Here is a 21,585-nt window from a genome sequence, read left to right as displayed (position 1 = left end):
ATAACTATATATTTTCAGATCATCCCGAAGACGAGATGCCACTTTTGGACGACATGTCAACCACCGTACGCCCAACCCCAGGATTTTTACTAACAACTACAACTTTGTCACCGGTCACTCAAATGACTCAAGATTGTGTTCATAATGATCAAATTATCGCTGACGGGGCTTCAATAACAACTGAAAAGGCGTGTGAACATTGCTATTGTATGAAGGGAGATATTGTTTGTGTCGTACAAGAATGCGGCGCACCAATGGAAAATGAAGGCAAAAACTGTACCTCCATGCCTCCGCGAGAAGGTCAATGCTGTCCAGACACGTATATGTGCGAAGGTGAAAATCTTGGCACTGAACCCTCCACAGACTCGATCTTAGACAAACTTACGACATTATTGCCTCCGAGAAGAGGCGGTGTCGAAGGTAGTGGTTATAGAATCGAACCAAATGAAGTTACATCATATACTGAAATGCCTACTGTGGAACCTGAAATTGAAGGAAGCGGAGAAGACCAGGAACCAACAAAGGCTACGGATATGCATGAGCAAGAAAAGCCGCTAGAACCGGAGGAAGTTGATCAGTACATACCTGTAACATCAAAATCTCCTAGTTATGAAAGCGAATCAACGACTGAAGAAATTGATAGAAACGTCATCCCAGAGGATATGGTAGAGAAAGAAACTGTTGAGCCTTATACCTACCTCCCAACTACTCAGGCTCCTGCAAGCGATGACATGCACAAATCTACACCAGAAGCAGCCGAAGGTGACCACAAACCACATGAATATGACACTTTAACGACTGCTACTGATATTGACCATGAACATGAACATAAGGAGCCACATGACTATCGCACTTCAACTGCTACGCCATTTGTAGATGAAGGTGGAGCCACGATCCCATATGAAATTGACACCAAAGATGAAATCACTTTGAGCCCGATCTCAGAAGGCACTACTAAGCCCGAACTAGCAAGTACAAGTTCTGATGAAATTGAAAAACAAACTACTGAAAAATCGGAACATGCTCCAGAGCCTATAACCGAAAAAGAAAGTTTAGAGCCTGAGAGTGACATTGCCGGTACAACTAGTGCTATTGAATTAGGAGATAAAACAACAGTTGAACCAGAAATACCGCATGACACTTATACAGAGAAAGACATTCCGGAATTACATGAATATGCCCCGACCAGTACCAGCGTTCCTGTAGAAGATATTGGAAAATTAACTACTGAGCCTGATCATGCTCAAAATACTGTAGCTGATGAAGATAGTCACCATCCACATGTTCCGCATACAGAAGAGGAACAAAAGACTACCGCCTTTGATATTGAAGCTCCTGTGACCCACAAGGCCACTGAAGCAGATATTGGACCTTATGAACAAAGCACAACTCAAGTTTCTTTGTCTGAACCCAGTGAACAAACTACTGCAGAACCAGATAAGGGATTGAATACTATTCCAAGTGAAAAAGACGAAGAATCTAGCTCTCAGCCATCTCTTATTGACAGGACAGTTTCTGTACTTGAAACCAAAACAACTGAGCCATCTGTAATAATTGATACGAAAGAGCCACACGGTGATGAATCAACATATCCAAGTTCGTCAGAATCTATATTGCCGACATCAGAAAGTCATATCACTAAAGTAGACCAGTATACTATTACTACTGAGCCCTCGCCTAGAAAGGATGATGAATACAGTGTCTCCACTGAAAAACTAAAAGAAGAATTCGGATCAACAACAATTAAGCCTGAATTTGTAGATGAAGGATTTATTCCAACATCGACACATGACGAGAAAGGTAGCTCAGGTCCTGATGCGCCATCCGTAGACGAAGAGATAACAACTGTTATCCCTGAACTTGAAGAATCTGTTGGAACTAAGGAACCCGCCACGGAAACAATTTCAGACGACTCAGACATTGCTGAAAAACCTGCTGAAACCACTTCAGAACAAGTTGGATTAACATCAGCTAGTACGGAAAAATCGACTGAAGACTTGGTAACTCCAGAAACTCATGAAGAGCCAAGCCGTATTCCTGGTGAAGGAGACTGTCTTGTGAATGGCGTGACGTATGGAAATAATACAGCAGTCCCCAGCACTAATAATTGCCTAACAAATTGTAAATGCGCCAGCAGTATTGTTAAGTGTGATCCTATCATATGCAGTCCACCACCAGATTACATGGACAACTGCCAACCAATACATGATACACTTGATTCCTGTTGTCCTGCATACAAATGCGAAGATCCCAGAAAAACCGCTCCTCCTCAATCAGACAACCAGATGTCCGGAACAGAGTCACCAATGCCTCGACCTACGATAGAATGCAGAGGCGACCAATGCGAATTGACTGAAGCCACAAAACAACCTTTAGAACCAACGGAACTGTGTACTTCTGGCAGTTGTGATCACAAGCCAGAAACTGGTGACTGTGGACCAGAGGGTTGTAAGCACCCTACAAAAGAACCTTCTATTTCTACTGAAAGCTGTGCTGGCGGTGAATGTCACGGTACACCATCTCATGACCATAAGATTCCTGTTGAATCTTGCGAGGGTCCCGATTGTAAGGCTACCAGTGAAGAAAAACCTTTACCACAGCTTTGTGAAAATGAGGAAGAGTGCAAGAAAGTTGAATTACCTGCTACGGAAACCGGTCCATGCGAAGGAACCTCTTGTGTTAAAGTTGACTGTGAAAGTGGCAACTGTGATTCTAATGTTATTTCACCTCCGCACGGTATTGATGAATGCAAAGAAGAAGGTGGTTGCAAGCCTCAAGAAATCAGTCCAACTGATTGTACTGGAGATGAACCATGCCGACGAAAAGATACTCCTGTTCCAGGATACTTGCCAGCTAAATGTGAGGGTAATGAATGCACTCAACAATCTGGCAGTACTAAACCATCTGAACCAGAGCAAACAACCCTGGCTGAACAAGAGATTACAGAGAAACCAGCTCCAGTAGAAGATGGGGATAAAATCAAACCTCACCCAGCTGACGATACACCTTCCGAAGAGGAGACTGCTACAAAGGTACCCACGGCTGAGGAAGAAGAACATACTGGTAAACCGGCTTTAGTTGACGAGGAAGGAACAAAGGCTCCTTATGACTCTGAGGAACAACAAACTCATAAACCAGCTCTTGTTGACGATGAAGGAACAAAGGCTCCTCACGTCGTAGAGGAGGAACACACTGGCAAACCTGGTTTAGTTGCAGAAGAACACACTAAGATGCCTTATGGTATTGAAGAGGAACAAACAGACAGACCTGCTTTAGTTGGCGAAGAAGATGCTAAGATTCCTCATGTCGACGAAGATGAACACACCAGCAAACCTGCTTCAGCTGACGAGGAAGGAACGAAGACTCCTTATGGCATTGAAGAGGAACACACCAGCAAACCAGCCCTTGTTGACGAAGAAGGCACAAAGGCGCCTTATGGTACCGAAGACGAATACACTGGTAAACCTGCTTTAGTCGACGAAGAAGGAACAAAGACTCCTCATGATGCTGAAGAGGAACAAACCGGCAAACCTATTCTGATTGACGAGGAAGGCACAAAGGCTCCTTATGGCACTGAAGACGAGCACACAGGTAAACCTGCACTTGTTGACGAGGAAGGAACAAAGGCTCCTTATGGCGCCGAAGAGGAACACACCCGCAAACCTGTTCTGATTGACGAGGAGGGCACAAAGGCTCCTTATGGCACTGAAGACGAGCACACAGGTAAACCTGCACTTGTTGACGAGGAAGGCACAAAGGCTCCTTATGGTGCTGAAGAGGAACATACCCGCAAACCTGTTCTGATTGACGAGGAGGGCACAAAGGCTCCTTATGGCACTGACGACGAGCACACAGGTAAACCTGCACTTGTTGACGAGGAAGGCACAAAGGCTCCTTATGGTGCTGAAGAGGAACACACCGGCAAACCAGACCTTGTTGATGAGGAAGGCACAAAGGCTCCTTATGGCATTGAGGACGAACATACCGACAAACCTGCTTTAGTTGACGAAGAAGGAACAAAGACTCCTTATGGCGCTGAAGACGAGCACACTGGCAAACCTGCTTTAGCGGATGAGGAAGGCACCAAGGCTCCTTATGGCGCTGAAGACGAGCACACTGGTAAACCTGCACTTGTTGATGAGGAAGGCACAAAGGCTCCTTATGGCGCTGAAGAGGAACACACCCGCAAACCAGCCCTTGTTGACGAGGAAGCTACTAAGGCTCCTCATGGCGTAGAAGAAGATGAGACTGGCAAACCTGCACTTGTTGACGAGGAAGGAACAAAGGCTCCTTACGGTACTGAAGAGGAGCACACTGGTAAACCCGCTTTAGTCGATGAGGAAGGCACAAAGGCTCCTTATGGCACTGAAGAGGAACACACCGGCAAACCGGCCCTTGTTGACGAGGAAAGAACAGAGGCTCCTCATGATGTCGGAGAAGAAGATACTAAGACTCCTCATGTCGACGAAGAAGAACACATAAGCAAACCTACTTCAGCTGTCGAGGAAGGAACAAAGGCTCCTTATGGCGCTGAAGAGGAACACACCGGCAAACCAGACCTTGTTGATGAGGAAGGAACAAAGGCTCCTTATGGCGCTGAAGAGGAACACACCGGCAAACCAGACCTTGTTGATGAGGAAGGCACAAAGGCTCCTTATGGCGTTGAGGACGAACATACCGACAAACCTGCTTTAGTTGACGAAGAAGGAACAAAGACTCCTTATGGCGTAGAAGAAGAACACACTGGTAAACCTGCATTAGTTGACGAGGAAGGAACAAAGGCTCCTTATGGCGCTGAGGAAGAACATACTCGTAAACCAACGCTCGTCGAAGAAGAAGGTACAAAGCCTTCTTATGGCGTAGAAGAAGAACACACCGGCAAGCCCGCTTTAGTTGACGAGGAAGGAACAAAATCTCCTTATGGTGGTGAAGAAGAATATACTAGTAAACCAGAGCTTATTGACGAGGACGTTACAAAGGCTCCTCATGGCGTAGAAGAAGAACACACTGGTAAACCTGCAATAGTTGACGAGGAAGGAACAAAGGCTCCTTATGGTACTGAAGAGGATCACACTGGTAAACCGGCTTTAGTCGATGAGGATGGCACAAAGGTTCCTTCTGGCGATGAGGACGAACACACCGGTAAACCTGCTTTAATTGACGAGGAAGCTACAAAGGCTCCTCATGGCGTAGAAGAAGAACACACCGGTAAACCTGTTTTGATTGATGAGGAAGGAACAAAGGCTCCTTATGGTGTTGAAGAAGAACATACTGGTAAACCAGCGCTTGTTGACGAGGAAGCTACAAAGACTCCTTATGGCGTAGAAGAAGAACATACTCGCAAACCAGCGCTTGTTGACGAAGAAGGAACAAAGACTCCTTATGGCATTGAAGAGGAACACACCGGCAAACCAGCCCTTGTTGACGAAGAAGGAACAAAGGCTCCTTATGGTACCGAAGACGAGCACACTGGTAAACCGGCATTAATCGATGAGGAAGGCACAAAGGCGCCTTATGGCGATGAGGACGAGCATACCGGTAAACCAGCTTTGGTTGATGAGGAAAGTACTAAGACTCCTTATGATACTGAGGAAGAACATACTGGTAAACCTGTTTCAGTTGACGAGGAAGGCACAAAGGCTCCTTATGGCGCTGAAGAGGAACACACCGGCAAACCAGCCCTTGTTGACGAGGAAGGCACCAAGGCTCCTTATGGTACTGACGAGGAGCATACTGGCAAACCTGCTTCAGTCGACGAGGAAGGAACAAAGGCTCCATATGGCGCTGAAGACGAGCACACTGGCAAACCTGCTTTAGTGGATGAGGAAGGCACCAAGGCTCCTCTTGTTGACGAAGAGGAACACACAAGCAAACCTGCTTCAGCTGACGAAGAAGGAACAAAGGCTCCTTATGGTACAGAAGACGAGCACACCGGTAAACCTGTTTTAGTCGATGAGGAAGGCACAAGGGCTCCTTATGGCGATGAGGAAGAACATACTCATAAACCTGCTCTTGTTGACGAAGAAGGTACAAAGACTCCTCATGGTGCAGAGGAAGAACACACTGGTAAACCCGCTTTAGTTGACGAGGATGAATCAAAGACTCCTTATGATACTGAGGAGGAACACACCGGCAAACCAGCTCTTGTAGACGAAGAAATTACAAAGGCTCCTCACGGCACTGAAGAAGACCATACTGGCAAACCTGCTTTAGTTGACGAGGAAGGCACGAAGACTCCTTACGGTGAAGAGCATGACCATACTGGCAAACCTGCTTTAGTTGACGAGGAGCGTCGACCGGTTGAAGAAGAACATACTGACGAACCAATTGTTGATGGCGAATCAGGTACAAAGATACCAGATTTGAAAGAACATACCGACAAACCAATTTTAATTGAAGAAGACTTAGTAAATCCTGATGATAAAGTAGAGGAACATACCGGTAAACCAACATTTGTTCCAGATGTAACAGTATCGGATGAAAAGGACTTCGAAGAAACGACTGACAAGGTCACTGGAAAACCTGTAACTTCTGATGATAAGCCAATACTAGTAGAAGAAGATCTTCCAGAGAAACCTGCTCTAACAAAACCAGAGGAAGACGAATCTCACATTCGTGACGGAGAAGGCACAGAAATTCCTGATGTCATGGATGTAGATAGCGAAACAAAGAAACCACATCTTATTGATGAAGGAACTGAAACGCCGATCGATAAGGAAGAACAAGGTACCGAATCACCAGTTATCACTGAAGGAGAAAGTTCAAGTAAACCAGGAGAACCTGATATCGAAGAAGGCACAAGAGCACCAGACACTTCGGATACAGATTACAAACCTGATATGGGTGAGGAACAACAGAAGCCCGATGTGATTGATGTACAAACAGATTCACCACAGCCTACCCACGGATATGATACAATTCCACACATTCCAGTAGAAGAAGGCTCCGGTACTGAAGCCCCTGAAACTTATGTAGACGACCACAAAGACATCACCGATGCTGAAATCGAGAAAGTAACTATGGCTCCTATCCCTGTTTCACAAACAACCTTAACGGAGGATGAAATAGACGTTAGAATACCAGACGTAAGTTCACCTGAAGAAAATATTACGCAAGGTCCTAGTGATAAGAGTACAGAGTCTTCAGAAATTCAGACCGATGGCAGTGGCACTGTAGTACCTGACAAACATGCTCATGAAATTGCTACTGAGTCTCTTATTAAACACGAAGAGGCTACAGAAGTACCTCAACCAGAGACTGAAGAAACTGTAGCTCCAGTCAGAGTAGGAGAAGGAGAAGATATACCTCATCCATCTGAACCGGTAACTCCTTCCCAAGAACCTCACACAAATGTACACGAGGTCACTACACCAGAAGTAACCGATCATAGGGTGACTGAGCCCGCTGAACATAAACCAGAGGAAGATGTTTTAGAACCACACGCAACAAAAGCGCCAGAATATGAAAGCACATCCGCAGCTTCATACCCTGATGTAGGAAGAGTTACTGGTATTCCTGAGGAGACAATCACAGAAAAAACAGGAGAAACCGTGTCACATGTTGAGATGAAACCAGATCAAACCGATGTATTTACACCAGAAAAGGAAGAAATGATTACTAGTACCGTTGTTTCGGCTGTAACTGAACCAGTGAAAGGTTTCACTGAAATAGAAGATTCCTCGGTAACTGGGCAAGAAGAATCTGCGACTGATTATTACGGCGAATCAACTGAACGTGTTCAACCATCTGCATCAACAAAGGCAGATGAAACCTCAGAGACCTTACCATCAAGTTCGGTAGCACCAGATGCTAAGATTACAAAGTCTCCAGAAGAATCATACACTGAAGCTCATGACGGACATACAGAAGCACCTGAGTTGGGAGAGGCGACGCCATCCATAGGTTATCTCCCTCCTAAGCCAGAAGCAAGTACCATTCTGCCCATGGACTTCACGGCCACTGAATCACAAGATTTGACTAAACCAGAAACAACTAAAGGTATTTCTGAGATAGAAGTCACAGAATTACCGATGACAGCGGACAAAACTACGAAGACTCCAGACTTAGCTCAAGATGTAACTGTTACCGGAGACCAAGCTACTAGCGAAGTTTCCGAGTCAGACTCTGCCACGGCAGAGCCACATCAACCGAAACCAACGTCATCATATGATACGCCAACTAGCTCGGATGAAATACGCACTGAATTGCCATATTCCAAGGCTACAACAGATGCTTCATTATCACTAGTAACTGAGCATAAACCATCTGACGAAGTAAGAGATAAGGTGACAGAGCAACAAGAACCAGAAATACATACTGAGGGACCTGAAGCTGTCACCAAGCTTGCTGATGTAACTTCTTCACCAGCTGAATTCTCGGAGACAACGCCATACTTAATTGAACTGGAAGAACATACTCACAAAATTGTAGATGAAGCTTCTTCAGTATCACCTTTCGAAGAAGATACGACACCTTCTCTCTCCGAAGAAGAACATATCTCAAAGACTACCGTACATCCTGCAACTGCATCTCCTTCCGTTGATGATTATACTCATAAGCTACCGGAAGATGCATCAACTGCATCGCCTTCTATTGGTGAGTCGACATCTCAACCAGAAGGTGACCTTCAAGTGTCTAGTGAAAAGATACCTGAAGAGGAAACAGCTACAAAACAAGCAGAAATCGCCGCTGGACCACATGATGAATCTTCTACTATACCTGAATCTAGCACACCTGAACAAGTTTCTGATAAGCATCCTGAATCCCTTGCTACAACAGAAGGTGTTCACAGTGTGGACACGACAGTTGTACCTTCAGCTGATCTGGACAAGCACGATGTTGACCACAAAGAAGTCACTACATCCACTGAAAAATCACCGATTTCCGATTCAGATACCGCACTGCCAACTGAAAAAGAGACTTTAGGTACAGATAAGCCATTATATCCTCATCCACACCTCACTACTCAAGAAACTATGGTCCCAGAAGAAGAGTTCATATTCTCTACGACGAAAGCCACAACTCTTAAACAAGAAGAAATACCATCACCTATTTCTGAAGATAAAATCGAGGAGAAACCCACTAGTGAAGTTATACCACCCAGCACCACCAGGAAACCAGCAACTGAACCACAACCCACGCATGACATACCATCTCCCGACGAGGATCTCCTGCCCAGCGGTCCGACCGGTCCCGGATACGGTGAAACAGACTACGGTGAAGAGGATCAGGCATTCGGACCCGGCACTTGTCGATATGGTGGCAAGGTTTACGTCTCTGCTCAACAAATACCGAGGGACGACCCATGTGACTTCTGCTTCTGCTTTAGAAGTGACATTATCTGTCTGCAACAGAGTTGTCCACCTCCCATTCACGGGTGCCACGAAGAACCGATACAAGGCTTCTGCTGTCCTCGATATGAGTGCCCTGTTTCAATGGCAACCACCGTCAATGTCACCACTACTACAACCACCACAACGACCACCCTGCCTCCTCATTTCCCGACCCATCCGTACAAGCGTGGAGCGGTGGAAAGAACAGGCTGTCAAATAAGGGGACACACGTACAAAGTAGGAGAAGTCGTACGCTCATCTTCAGGACCATGTTTACACTGCACGTAAGTATCGCAACATATTGATAATCTAGAAAGATAAGAATCTAGAAAGATAATCTAGAAAGATAAGATAGAAAAGATAAGAAGTAATTTAATGCACTTTGTAAACGTAATCTTGAATAGAGCGTCATCTAAGTAATATATTTGTTACTTTTCAGATGTGGAGGTGACGGTCAAATGAAGTGCGATCCCAAGGCGTGCACTCCAGAACCAATGCTCAGACAAATGATAGCCGCAGCTGTATCAGCTAAGCGACGAAGGTGAAATCCCTACGAGAGATTCCAAAATGTCTCGAACGCGTGATCACAAGGATCGCCTTTGTGATAATAAATTCCATCTACTCTTCTATGCACAAGAATAATGCTCAACTCAAATTTTATCCCCATGGAGTAGTTTAAGATTTCGTGTCATATGTAGTAATCTATATTATTGATTTTTTTACTTTTCTTATTACGTCGTGGCACGCACAACTCATTTATTAAGGAAATAACTAACTGTTCATGACTGTGATTAAAATTAAATTTATATGTTAATTTCTGAAAATGAAATTGTTACGAATTTTGAGTCTTCATTTAGGGCTAATTTATTTTATTATTTATCTTTTTCTAACAAAAGTCAGTGCCAAACGATAGTGCTAAGTTGTAACGACTACGCCTTTATGATAATAAAAAGTTCAAAATTATCAAGTATCACCCACAACAGAAATTCGTATTGACCAAAGCGAAGCTACATACTCTCTTAAATATACATTATAATATAAATAATAATCAATGTCGACCAAGTTCAAGCTTCAAAGGTCAGTTTAGATCGCCGAAATCTTGACCATTTTAAATGTAAACTTAATTGTTTTACCGATATAAGCTTAGTCAATTTCTTTGTTTTTACACGATGTTACTGTAAGCGATCTAGTATCGTGTAAATATAAAGTTATCTTAAGGATCCCTGATGTTGTAAATGCCTTACTTAATTTGTAATAATTTATATATTTTAGGTGTATAGTACTTAAGCCATGTTTTGAGACCAGTGACTATTATAATTTTAGAAGTAAAAGGCCGTTTACGATAGATAAGAAAAGCATTGATCGACGTATTTACCTTGGCCGATGCTTTTCCTTGCTTTCACGTTTTACAGAAAGTGACAAACCCTTGTTTTCTTTAACTCGTGGAAGTGCGTGATTTTTGCTAGCACTTACATGGTGATAGTGGCCAATATTTAAATCGTTTTGTAAAAAAAAACTTTACAATATGATTACACGAAGAAACATATTGTAGGATCTTTTGTAACTTTTGATATTAAAGTGCTGGTAGTTTTAAATAATTCAGATCGAGATGGGTACGAAAGTGTAAAAGCTATTGCGACGGTTTATGTAACCATACTAGTACATGGAGCGATTGTTCGCATTAATTCGTACCGACCTTTATCTGTACGCAGGTTGTAGTTATATTTCTTCTTATTTATTTAAAGTCGTAGCAATAGAATTATTGGTCTAAAATTATATTGTGAATTGAATTGCCGTTTTTAAAAAAGGAATACATTCAATCACAACAAATGATATCAATAATAAAATCATATTTTATTTGTTTATGATATTTTACCGAGACTAGCGAAGTGACCTAGCTGTCTATACAACTGTGCGAATGAGTTATAAATAAAATATTTCAAATGAATTTGTGGATTTTTCTCTTATCCAACGCTTACCTGTATCACCTTGCCCATCCTTTTCCTTAGTCTTGAACACAAACCTTTGTGCTTAAACAACGTTCATTAATATCTAACCAAAAGAACCTTTGCTATATGCCAACATTTTAAGAAGTTTTTAGTACTTTGGCTAGAGATTTATGTGTGGTGTGTATTCATTGAAGAGTAATATTCAAGTTTAAAAACGTGGAGTCAACTAGTCACACCTTTATATTATGTTTGGCTTCTTAGTAAAACAGTAATTTACAGTTTCACTCATTTCGAACCTTCTTTAGCTCTCTTTTATACTAGACAAGCAAGTTTAAAGGTAACCAATCATAATATTTCCTAATTTTTTAAATAAAACACAATACACTTTTACATCTTACATTTACATTTAATTGTAATAGTCGAAATTGCATAAAAATATTGTAGATTTGCGGTAGGATACAATATGAAGTTTTGTATGAAAACGATATTTCTAAACAATTTTACTACGCCAATATCAGCTAGATGAGCAGAAAATGGACAGATTTTACATAAGTTTACTCATTATCAATAGGATAGGAATAGTTTATCCATAACTAGTGCAAATGGCACTCACGGTCAACTTCACCACCCTTGAAAAGTATTGGTTAGCTTAACGAGTGGAATATAGACAAATGTCTCATCACTTTATCTATCAGATACGCTATTAAACACTTACCGGTCAGTCGTGAAATCGGTCCTTAAACATACCCCAAAATGTAGAGTCCCTTTCAAAATACTCCAACCGGTCATCGCTCTACAATTGTACTTAGTTCACGCCGTACAGTATAGATGGCTCTGCACCATGCATACGGACTCTTACATACGATGCACAGATGCACTGATAGATGGCGCTATAAGATTTTGAATTTTGAGTTAACATTACTAAAGGGATTCTTTGGAATGTACAGATTTTTTTAAATATAGAGTTAAAACATCTGAGTAGGCAATGTAGGCAGGTAATGCAAATTAAAACAATTTGAAGTCCGTTACTTTTCGAAACTATAGGAAAATAAAAAAGCAATAATTTATTCCATGGACTAAGACAGGAATATTCTTATTAAATGCTCATACTTGCTTAATATAATAACAATACAGAGCACAGAGACCTTAGTGGGCTCTACCGACATTATTTTTAAAGTTATTACATTACACTCGTGTTTGTTTCAAACCATTTTCAAATTGCTATAACGGTTAATATTTCTCCTTGTGCCATAAAAAAAACATCTGACTTAAATCTCGGATTTAAGATTTCCGTAAACAGATTCTGAACTGCGAGAACAATGCAAGTTAAATTTAATCAAAATAGGATTTATTACAAGTCATTATAAATCTTTAAGACATTACAAACTAACATTTAACAAAAATGCATACTTAACCCCAAAAGTACAGATTTAACACCAATTCGCATGGACATGCTATATTAATAAAGGTAGAGTATGTAGAGTCGTTCTCATTCTACATTTCACTATACCAAGTAACGCGTCCATCACAAATCATAAGAAAAATACGAGCAACATTTTCCTTTGACAAATTTATAGAAAATAATTTCAAACTACCTGCACAACCTACATATTCAAACAGTGTAAATACCTGTTCTTAAAGTTGCTCCTGCAACTCTCTTCAACTTTTCTACTTTTTGTTCAATAATCATAACGTGGAAATACCATTCTGGCGGCTTAGATGTGCCCAACTTTTAATATTTTTGTTTAAGTAACACAATTCTTGCTTTATATTATTTGTCTTTATACATTTTTAGAGTAATTCAGTAAAATATTGCAATACGTTCCACGAGATGAAATTGTGAACTTGATAGAGTTCGTTTGCTTTAGAGAGTAACTGTGTCACAATAGATAGTATTTATGTATGTTTATTATAATTATGCCAACAAATAATAACTATATTAGAATTAATACAATCGCGACATATTTTTTTATGAACTTCAATCATTTTTAGATTACTCTACTTACTTGTTTTAATACTAAAGTAACAAAGTCCAGGTAAGATACACTTTTATCAAATTATTAGTATAAACTACGTAATCACTCGGTAAACAAGTCTAAAACATTGTAACAAATAGGATCGATTTAATACAAGTAAGGCCGTATAAGTAGATGCATAAATATTTTCTTTAGAGGCGATGTCGGTGGGAGGGCTCATTCCGCGTGATAATAGGTTATTATTCCGAACCGCTTTAATGCGATGGTTAATGTTGAATCGAAAAAATATTTATTGTCTGTAATAGCTAATAATAATGATCGCCATGCCTGCACATATACCTGCTTGTAAAGACTAAAGTGAACTTATTTAGTAATATCGAACGCTGCCTGTTTAATATACAATAAACACATACTTAGATGTCAGTCAAAACCCACGTAAAGAGCACAGTTTATACTACACCGTGTGCTATAAATAATATGTAGGTTATTTTATTTATAATTCATTGCCAGATACTAGGAGTCTGCAAATGGAATATCCATATTTTTCTCAACAAGCTATTTGTTACCTATGTAGAAATATGTACCCTCAATTTGAATAACTCCGTCTCCCTCGCACAAGTGTTTGTTGGGCTATGTCGTCTCGCTCTATCCCATTACTTTTATATTGTTCGCTAACTTTCTTGTTTGTATAAGCAAATACACGTATTTGAAAGTTTGTATATTTGTAGATTGTATTGTACGATGATAAGTAGATGTCGGTACGTTCTGTTTTAAAGGTTTCAATGTTTTATTAGTATATTTAGTTTTATTTGCTTTCTAGTTATAAGACGTGATACAAACTACATTCATGTTTGTCGCATACCTGTCGAAGTGCTATGAGTATTTTAGTTACACCTGGATGAATACGATTATCATTAATTCTTGAAACATTAAGAACGAAATTCGAAAATAAACATGAGTTGGTACTTAGTAGCTATATTACACATAGAGTCACTTGTGACAATATGACATGGATGCACTTAAGAAAATGTAGGTCAATTCAATAGATTTGCAGTCAAGCTCCAAGTTTGTATAAGCAATCCTTTTATACTTAGCGCATAAGGAAAAATATTCATATTACACATACTTACTTACCTTTAAATTGTTTCCATCTATTGACGAAAAATAAGCATCTTAGAATTCAATGCTCTCCCTCGCTTTGTGTTCTCTCATTAAGTATTGACGACTTAGTACCGGAGAATGGGGTTTTATTTTCTCATGTCTAATCTTTCAGTAAGCCTTAAATATCACGTTATAACTTATAAATAAAGTAAATTTGAGTCCTGTGTTCAAACAGAAAGAAAATGACGAGGAGAACCATAAATAATGCAAAGCTTACAGATTACATTCTATGGTGATGCGGAATTTAAAGAAAAACGTCAGTTTGTATCCCACAGATTGTTTATGGTAAGAGGAGCTTGAGTATGAATAATTATTGTACTTCAGAATGCGTCGTAACAATAATAATAAAAAATATAACTAGATACGATTGATTTTAAACTGTTCTAATAAATAACTAAATGGAAAACATAGCATCCCTCTCAATAGACAAGATAACCAATTTACTTAACAACAACAATGGCAAATGACAAACACATGCATGAGTATTCATAGTAAATAATCAATTGTATCAGACAACGTATGAAGGAACGCCGTCAAAGTTAATTTAATTAAACACGGCACTGTCCGTTATAACTATCGGTACAAATATGATAGTGAGAGAGACAGGCGAGTGCCTCTCGAAACGCAGACAGAGGGGTTACAATACGTAAACAACGTCCAGTGTTCCCCAGACTGACCGCGCACAGGTCTGCTTAACCACCGATCGATTGTAATAACCACCTATTACATCCAAACCCTTTTATTACAAATCAAAGTCTGTACTTTAAATCCTTTCTGTCTAAGTATAAATGACAGCGAACGGGTTAATTGATACCATTTGTAATGGCAAATTGATAGTCACGCGACATATCACCTACAAGAAATAACCATTTACACTGGCTTTCAATTAACACCGCTAAATATTATTTGAAGAAGCGCCTGTTAGTTTAGTTATCTTAGATTCGTCTAGCAGTTTTAAACAACTTTAATATTGTGATTAGGTTTTTTTCTACAGGGTTTGAAATAGAGGTTTAACAACTAATATTAAATTGATAGTAGACCTACTACAATAGTAAGATATACAAGAAAAGCGAAGTTTTAAAATGTTACTGTATACGTAGAGTTGCAGAGTAGAGAACCAAGTTATTAATTAAAACTAAGCTCTGAACAATTTTAACTTAGTCTTGCTTTAAATGTGTACTAACTCGCACGTCTTCTCCACATAAACTCTGTGTAATATTGTTTGTATCTAGTATAATGGTAAATGTAATCTCCCGATAGACGTCTAAGAATGTCGTTAACTCATAAACTGTAACTGTGTGTACTCTAGCTTCACTAGAGGAAAACAAGCGTAAAACTTCACTTAAGGAAAACCGAAAAACGATTCTTACACAAACAGATGACAGCCGAGGCTTGATATTTCACAATAAACCGTTCGAACTACATACATTGTATGTATCGAACCACCCATCTTATGTCGTACAAATCTTTTACAAGTTTCAATCCCATAAACAACTGAAAACAAATAACATTATGAGTAGACGATTACTCCCCCTGACATATTTCCATAGGGCAATGACACAACCTGAAAGAAATCAACCGCGTCTGCAATCTCTAGTGGCAGGTACATAACGAATTCAAAACGTTTGTCATGTGGGATTTAAACTATTTGACTCGGTGCTAGGAAAAAATAATAAGCGTGTCTAAATACGGGAATTGGGATTTCATTCGATTCATAAAATGTTAGATAAATTCAATAAATTAAACGACTACCGCTTTTCAAGAGACGACAAAAAATAGTTTCAATTCAATATACCTACGTAGTACACAAGTACAAAAAGAACCTTTACAGTAATAGCTTTAAAAAATAAATGAGTTTCATTACAGTCAAAAATATTATAAAGTCTACTAAATAATGTTCCTCAAAAGCACTAATAACATCCAGATGAAATAATACAAACACAAGATATAATTTAAAGGAATCTACGAAATGGCAAATTTTTATAGAGGGATTTGTCCCAAATAAGGTTGTATCTATTTTTTCATTTGGCGAGGGCTCGCGGGTTCCGTGCACCCACCATCCCGAAGCCGCGGCGCCGCCCCGCTCCGTTCGCGGTCTCCATGGCGACCAGCTCAAATGACGTATCGATCCCGCGAAGGGGGCGGGGGGCGCTCGCGGGGTGGCACCGCTCCACCCGCCGCGCCGACCCCCTTGCACCCCTGCCACCGCCACTCGACCGTTGGCCCATGCAAAATGACGGATGTAAACTTTGGATATACCTCCTTGGAAGGAAATGATATTTTCATTAAAATGAAAATGAGGTCCACGATTTTTTTCTTTTAAAACATATGCGGTTAAAGCTTCCTCGAATACAGCTTTAATGAACCAACCATAATTTATTTGCTCTGAAGAAAATGTATCCCATACAAGCGTAAATGTAGAGACAGGATCTGCTTTGTTGTCATATTTTCATTTTTAACAGAATGATGCTCGATGTTTTTTAATGAAAAGAAAAAGTAAGCTAAACATGTAACAAATGTTGCATTTGTACACATTTAGCTAAGAACATACAGAAATACAGCGCGTATTTCATGCTAGAAATAAGAAAACAAACTATTATAGTTAGACACGGCTCGTGGCTCGGTAACACCAACTAAACTTTGATTAGTTCGAGATATTAATTTCCCACCTATACTAAAATGCAATTAAAGCTGTGCAATGTTACCAACGCAGCTGTAGTTTACATATTATACGTGTAATTGGTGTAGATTATGTTTGCTTCTAACATAAAACAATTTCTGCTTTTAGAGATACCTTGCACTTTGCAGTTATAATATTTAGATAATCGATAATCTTATTTCATGAATACCGAAACCCAAGTAAACTGACATTACGAAAACTAAATTCCCTTTTTAACGCCAAAAGCCAACAACGAAATTAACTAATTAATACAAATTAACAAGTAAGATGTCTGTTCACTCAACATGATGGTAACTCAGCTAAACAATATATGTATTATAAAAATGTATTAATATTCTACATATATTAATATATTACTATTTTAAAATTAAATCATTGTCGTGTTTAAACGTCTCTTCTAAAATTTTGTTTCAAACATTAACATAATTAAGTGGTTCTCAAAGTTTTCCCATTATAAACTTAGCGAGAAATTTTATTTTTCCCTCAAGTCACGCGTCGCTGTGTGCGAGCGTGTGCACGACACAGCGAATTGGATTTTCTCTAGTGTGAGTAAACCTACTTTTGCAAAGAGAACAGGGAAACCTTGGAGATTCATGAAATATTAATATAAAACGACTCAGAACTTATTCCATAGGTAATTTAAGCTTATGTTGCAAACATAATTTACAGTATTTTTGTATACACATATGTATGTGCTATTATGATCGTAAAATAACATACAGGTACGGGTATGTTTTTTGAGATATTGGATTGAAAAGTGTAGGTACCGTGCCTTTATTTATTACGTTTAATATGCTAAGTAAAGTATAAAGACTGTGAAGATCATTTATTCATAAGCTCTACATACTTGTTACACAAAAAGTACTTCTTAAATATAGTTTCTCTGTTAGTATGTTAACAACTTAAACACACTATTCGAGTGACAGAAGACTGAAATATAAACCTCTATTATCACAAAAATAATAACAACCTATTTCCTTATAAATAAATATAATAAAATAAATGTATAAAACTCTATTCCAACGATTTAAGTTTCAGTCATAACGTCTTCCCTCGATGCGAACTAAGAAATATAGATCCTCGCGAGCAAAACCTGTACTAAATCACTAGTCTGCATTATTACATACATATAATTCTACCATAAGCGAAATATATAGACCGTCAATAAACAACACATCTTTACACATTTATAACATAAGCTTTTTATGGAAACAACGAATTTATAAAACCTTGCAGTTTGCAACAATTGGGGTAGAGGATGTAAATCACATTTCTTGGCAATTATAAATTTTCAATCCGGCCGGTATCCATATCATTTTCTTAGATCAATTTGTGGTTAAGATTTTATTTTGCTTTGCACGAAACATCTGTTATTTCGATAAAATTAATCAATTTCTATATGCAGCACAATTTGGTTACTAAATTTCATCTACAATTTTTATCTAGATAACCTATCCCTATCTGCAGATACAATACTGGCACAGACAATTCACATTAAGTAAATAATAGAAGGCTACATAAAAACTACGTATAATGTTTATACAATATTCTGTAATATGTGTTTAGTTACGAAGTCATCAAGTACAGTTAACAATTTCTCCCAAGGACCGGTTGTTAAGTTTGAACAAACTTACTTATGTGCGCTTTATGACTTGAGACTGGTTATTTTTAAGTAATAAAGATATTATTATGTTCGTTGACCTACCTTTATCGTTTAAAAGTTTTTTCGTGTGCATTGAATGTTGATTGGTTATTACGAAATAATAATTACCCCGTAGCGACAGTGTAAAGTAATATAAATTATTTATACGTTTGAACACGAAACGAAAGATACAAATAGTAATCTTTTTCAATAGTAATAGTTGTAATAACAGCATTCAAGTTTGTTAGTATGTTTATTGTTTAATATTTTCACTAAAAATTACTGAACAGGTTTTGATAATAATTGGCACATGAATTTTTTAAATCTTAATTTCCCATAGGTTGTTTTTTGCTGGCTTTATTAACATTTTGGCGCAAATAATGTGAAACCAAAGTGTAAGGTTAAAAACAAGCAGTGTTAAAATAATACTGACGATGGTTACGGACTTTACGGCTTGTTGAATAAAAATAAATACAAAAAGTAAAAACAATGCTACAACAGTTTATTACAATGTTAAAACTATTGCTATTCTCCGAGCTTGTTTTAACGATAAGTCTCAGTTTTATTATAGAAATTCTATGCAGTTATAAATTAAGACGTGGTTAACGTTAATTATATTATCAATATTGAATAACTGTTGGTCGTGATTTAGTTAGTAATACATGCAACACATTTCTTCACGCCTATTATTTGATACAATTACTGTTTTTCATTCGTTTAATATTTTTTGCTTGTGATTATGCTTTAATGTCCTGCATATATAACGGTAAATTAAAATACTTAAGTAATAACTACAATCGCCAGCATACATTTAACTAAATTTTAATTTGCTTGTTTACATTGAAATGACATTTGAAATACTCACATTCATGAGCTGGATTATCAAATTATGATGTCTAGAAGCTTAGATTAATTGTAAAGCATGTATTTGGATAGCAGCAGATAGACAAAGCCACTTCTTATTTGATCAAGTATTATATAACTGAGCGTATTTCGAATTATGAGGGAATTTTTAAAAACACTGAACTCATCTGACTTATAAAAATCCGATTCAGTCTTCTATTACTACTGCGATTATTATCATTCTCTTACACCGTGTTTCTAACGCCGTCATACTACAGCTATAAAGCAATGCTCACGACATATAGTAAGGTTAATAGATTGATTTTCAGTTTGACACATAACTGAAAATGGAAAACCGACGCTTAAGGTTACTATTTTAAAAAACTTTAAATATTAAGTGAGGTTAAAAGAAACAGAGTCAGCACGAGATTTAGGTTCAACTTTGATTTCAGTATTATAGTATTCACCCGATCTTCTAGTAAGGCTACAAACATATGAAATAGAATCAAATGTAAAACAACTTGAATTATAGTTTCAGGTTTTTTTTCTAAGAGAATGTTATTTAATTGGTGGTATATCTCAAATCACACGTAATAAAACTGAGTACCCGCGTATATGATAAAGACATATAAACCAGTCGGGTACATTCTCAATTCATCGAGAGGATCTCATTGCACTTCAATTACTCATTCAATTTCATTGAAAAAGCATTGCATGTAAAAGTAGAGACACTTTTGAACGAACATACACGCAGTATAACATAACCTCAGTCTGTGTAGATAACAGAACTGCGCGTTTTGATTGGAAAAAGCTTTGAAAATATTGTTATGGACGACGGATGTGTTATTTTATTTAAAAAACTTAAAACAAAAAGATTCAGCTGCATATATTTATTGTAAAGATAAAAATATGACTCTCGTTTCTAAGAAAATTACTAACGATATTAAGTTAGTCGTGAAATTCTTAAATTCATTAACTGACACGTAATAATGGACGTAATACTGATCATATTTTACCATTAAGGTTTAAATAAACTGTTGCGATTCAAAAAGAGGAAGAATAGATACCAAATACAAATATCGGAATCACTTCAGAGGGAGAACGGGCTTGAATGTAAAACCGCAGACAAACGCATACATGCACGTCGAACACACACACGAACACGTACTCATATCTTCTACATCAAGCTTTACCATTTCTAAATTCTAATCACAACGATATGAATTTTTATAATATCGAGAACAAATAGTTTACGAATTGATATAACTTCTTTCTACGGCTTTATAGGCAGTATAAATGTAAATACCCATTACAAACATAGATTAAAGAGTGAAGGTATCAATTTAACCAACATCACGATTATGAGTACGAGTCCAGATGAAACAAAGCAAACATTGTTGTTATTAACATTATGTACTTAATTAATAAGTTGGTGTCCGGGAAACGTCGACTTGCACAATAGGATAGGACGGGACACGTCGATCCCTCTCCCCCCGGGCGTGCCTCACCCCCCGCCAACGGCCCCGCTGCCCGCCCGCACTGGAATGCCCATTGTCCCGTCGATATGATGTTATGCCAAGTATTGCCAAGCCACTTATGTCAATAGCTACATTTGTTTGGAGGAACTATGAAATTTATTAATTCTACTTTAACATTCCTTAACTTTATCTAGCATATTATTATATTGTTATATTAAGGATTTTTTAAACTTTAAAGAATCTTCTTTTTTATTTATGTAAGTAAAAGCTATTGTTAAATATAAGCTGCAATAATAAGGCTTTATGTAGGTTTAACTAACTTTTTTCACCATATTTTTTAAGTGCTTTATCATTAGCTCTTAACAAAATCGTATTATTATTTTAGTAAAATTCCTGAGAGTAACCTCCGAACCCTCTCGGCTAGAATTTCGAACTCGACTTTGAAAAAACATATCGAATGGACAAAATTATATTTATTCATAACGAAGAAGAGAATTCAAATGGAACACACTGAAGCCAATAGG

General features: G+C 38.3%; 1 protein-coding gene across 1 annotated transcript in view; it reads left to right on the top strand.

The window, feature by feature from the left end:
• Positions 1-11,280, top strand: part of tnc (tenectin) — a 30,689-nt gene extending 19,409 nt beyond the window's left edge. The window contains exons 6-7 of the mRNA XM_076113498.1: positions 19-9,616; positions 9,772-11,280. Coding sequence (XP_075969613.1) covers positions 19-9,616; positions 9,772-9,877 — 9,704 coding nt within the window. The 3' untranslated portion in view covers positions 9,878-11,280. The remainder of the gene's footprint in view (positions 1-18; positions 9,617-9,771) is intronic.
• The last annotated feature ends 10,305 nt before the right edge of the window (positions 11,281-21,585 follow it).

The sequence above is a fragment of the Anticarsia gemmatalis genome, chromosome 4, assembly GCF_050436995.1.
Source record: "Anticarsia gemmatalis isolate Benzon Research Colony breed Stoneville strain chromosome 4, ilAntGemm2 primary, whole genome shotgun sequence".
Lineage (NCBI taxonomy): Eukaryota > Metazoa > Arthropoda > Insecta > Lepidoptera > Erebidae > Anticarsia > Anticarsia gemmatalis.
The sequence above is the reverse complement of the archived record's forward strand: the minus strand, read 5'-3'. Positions and strand labels throughout refer to the sequence as shown.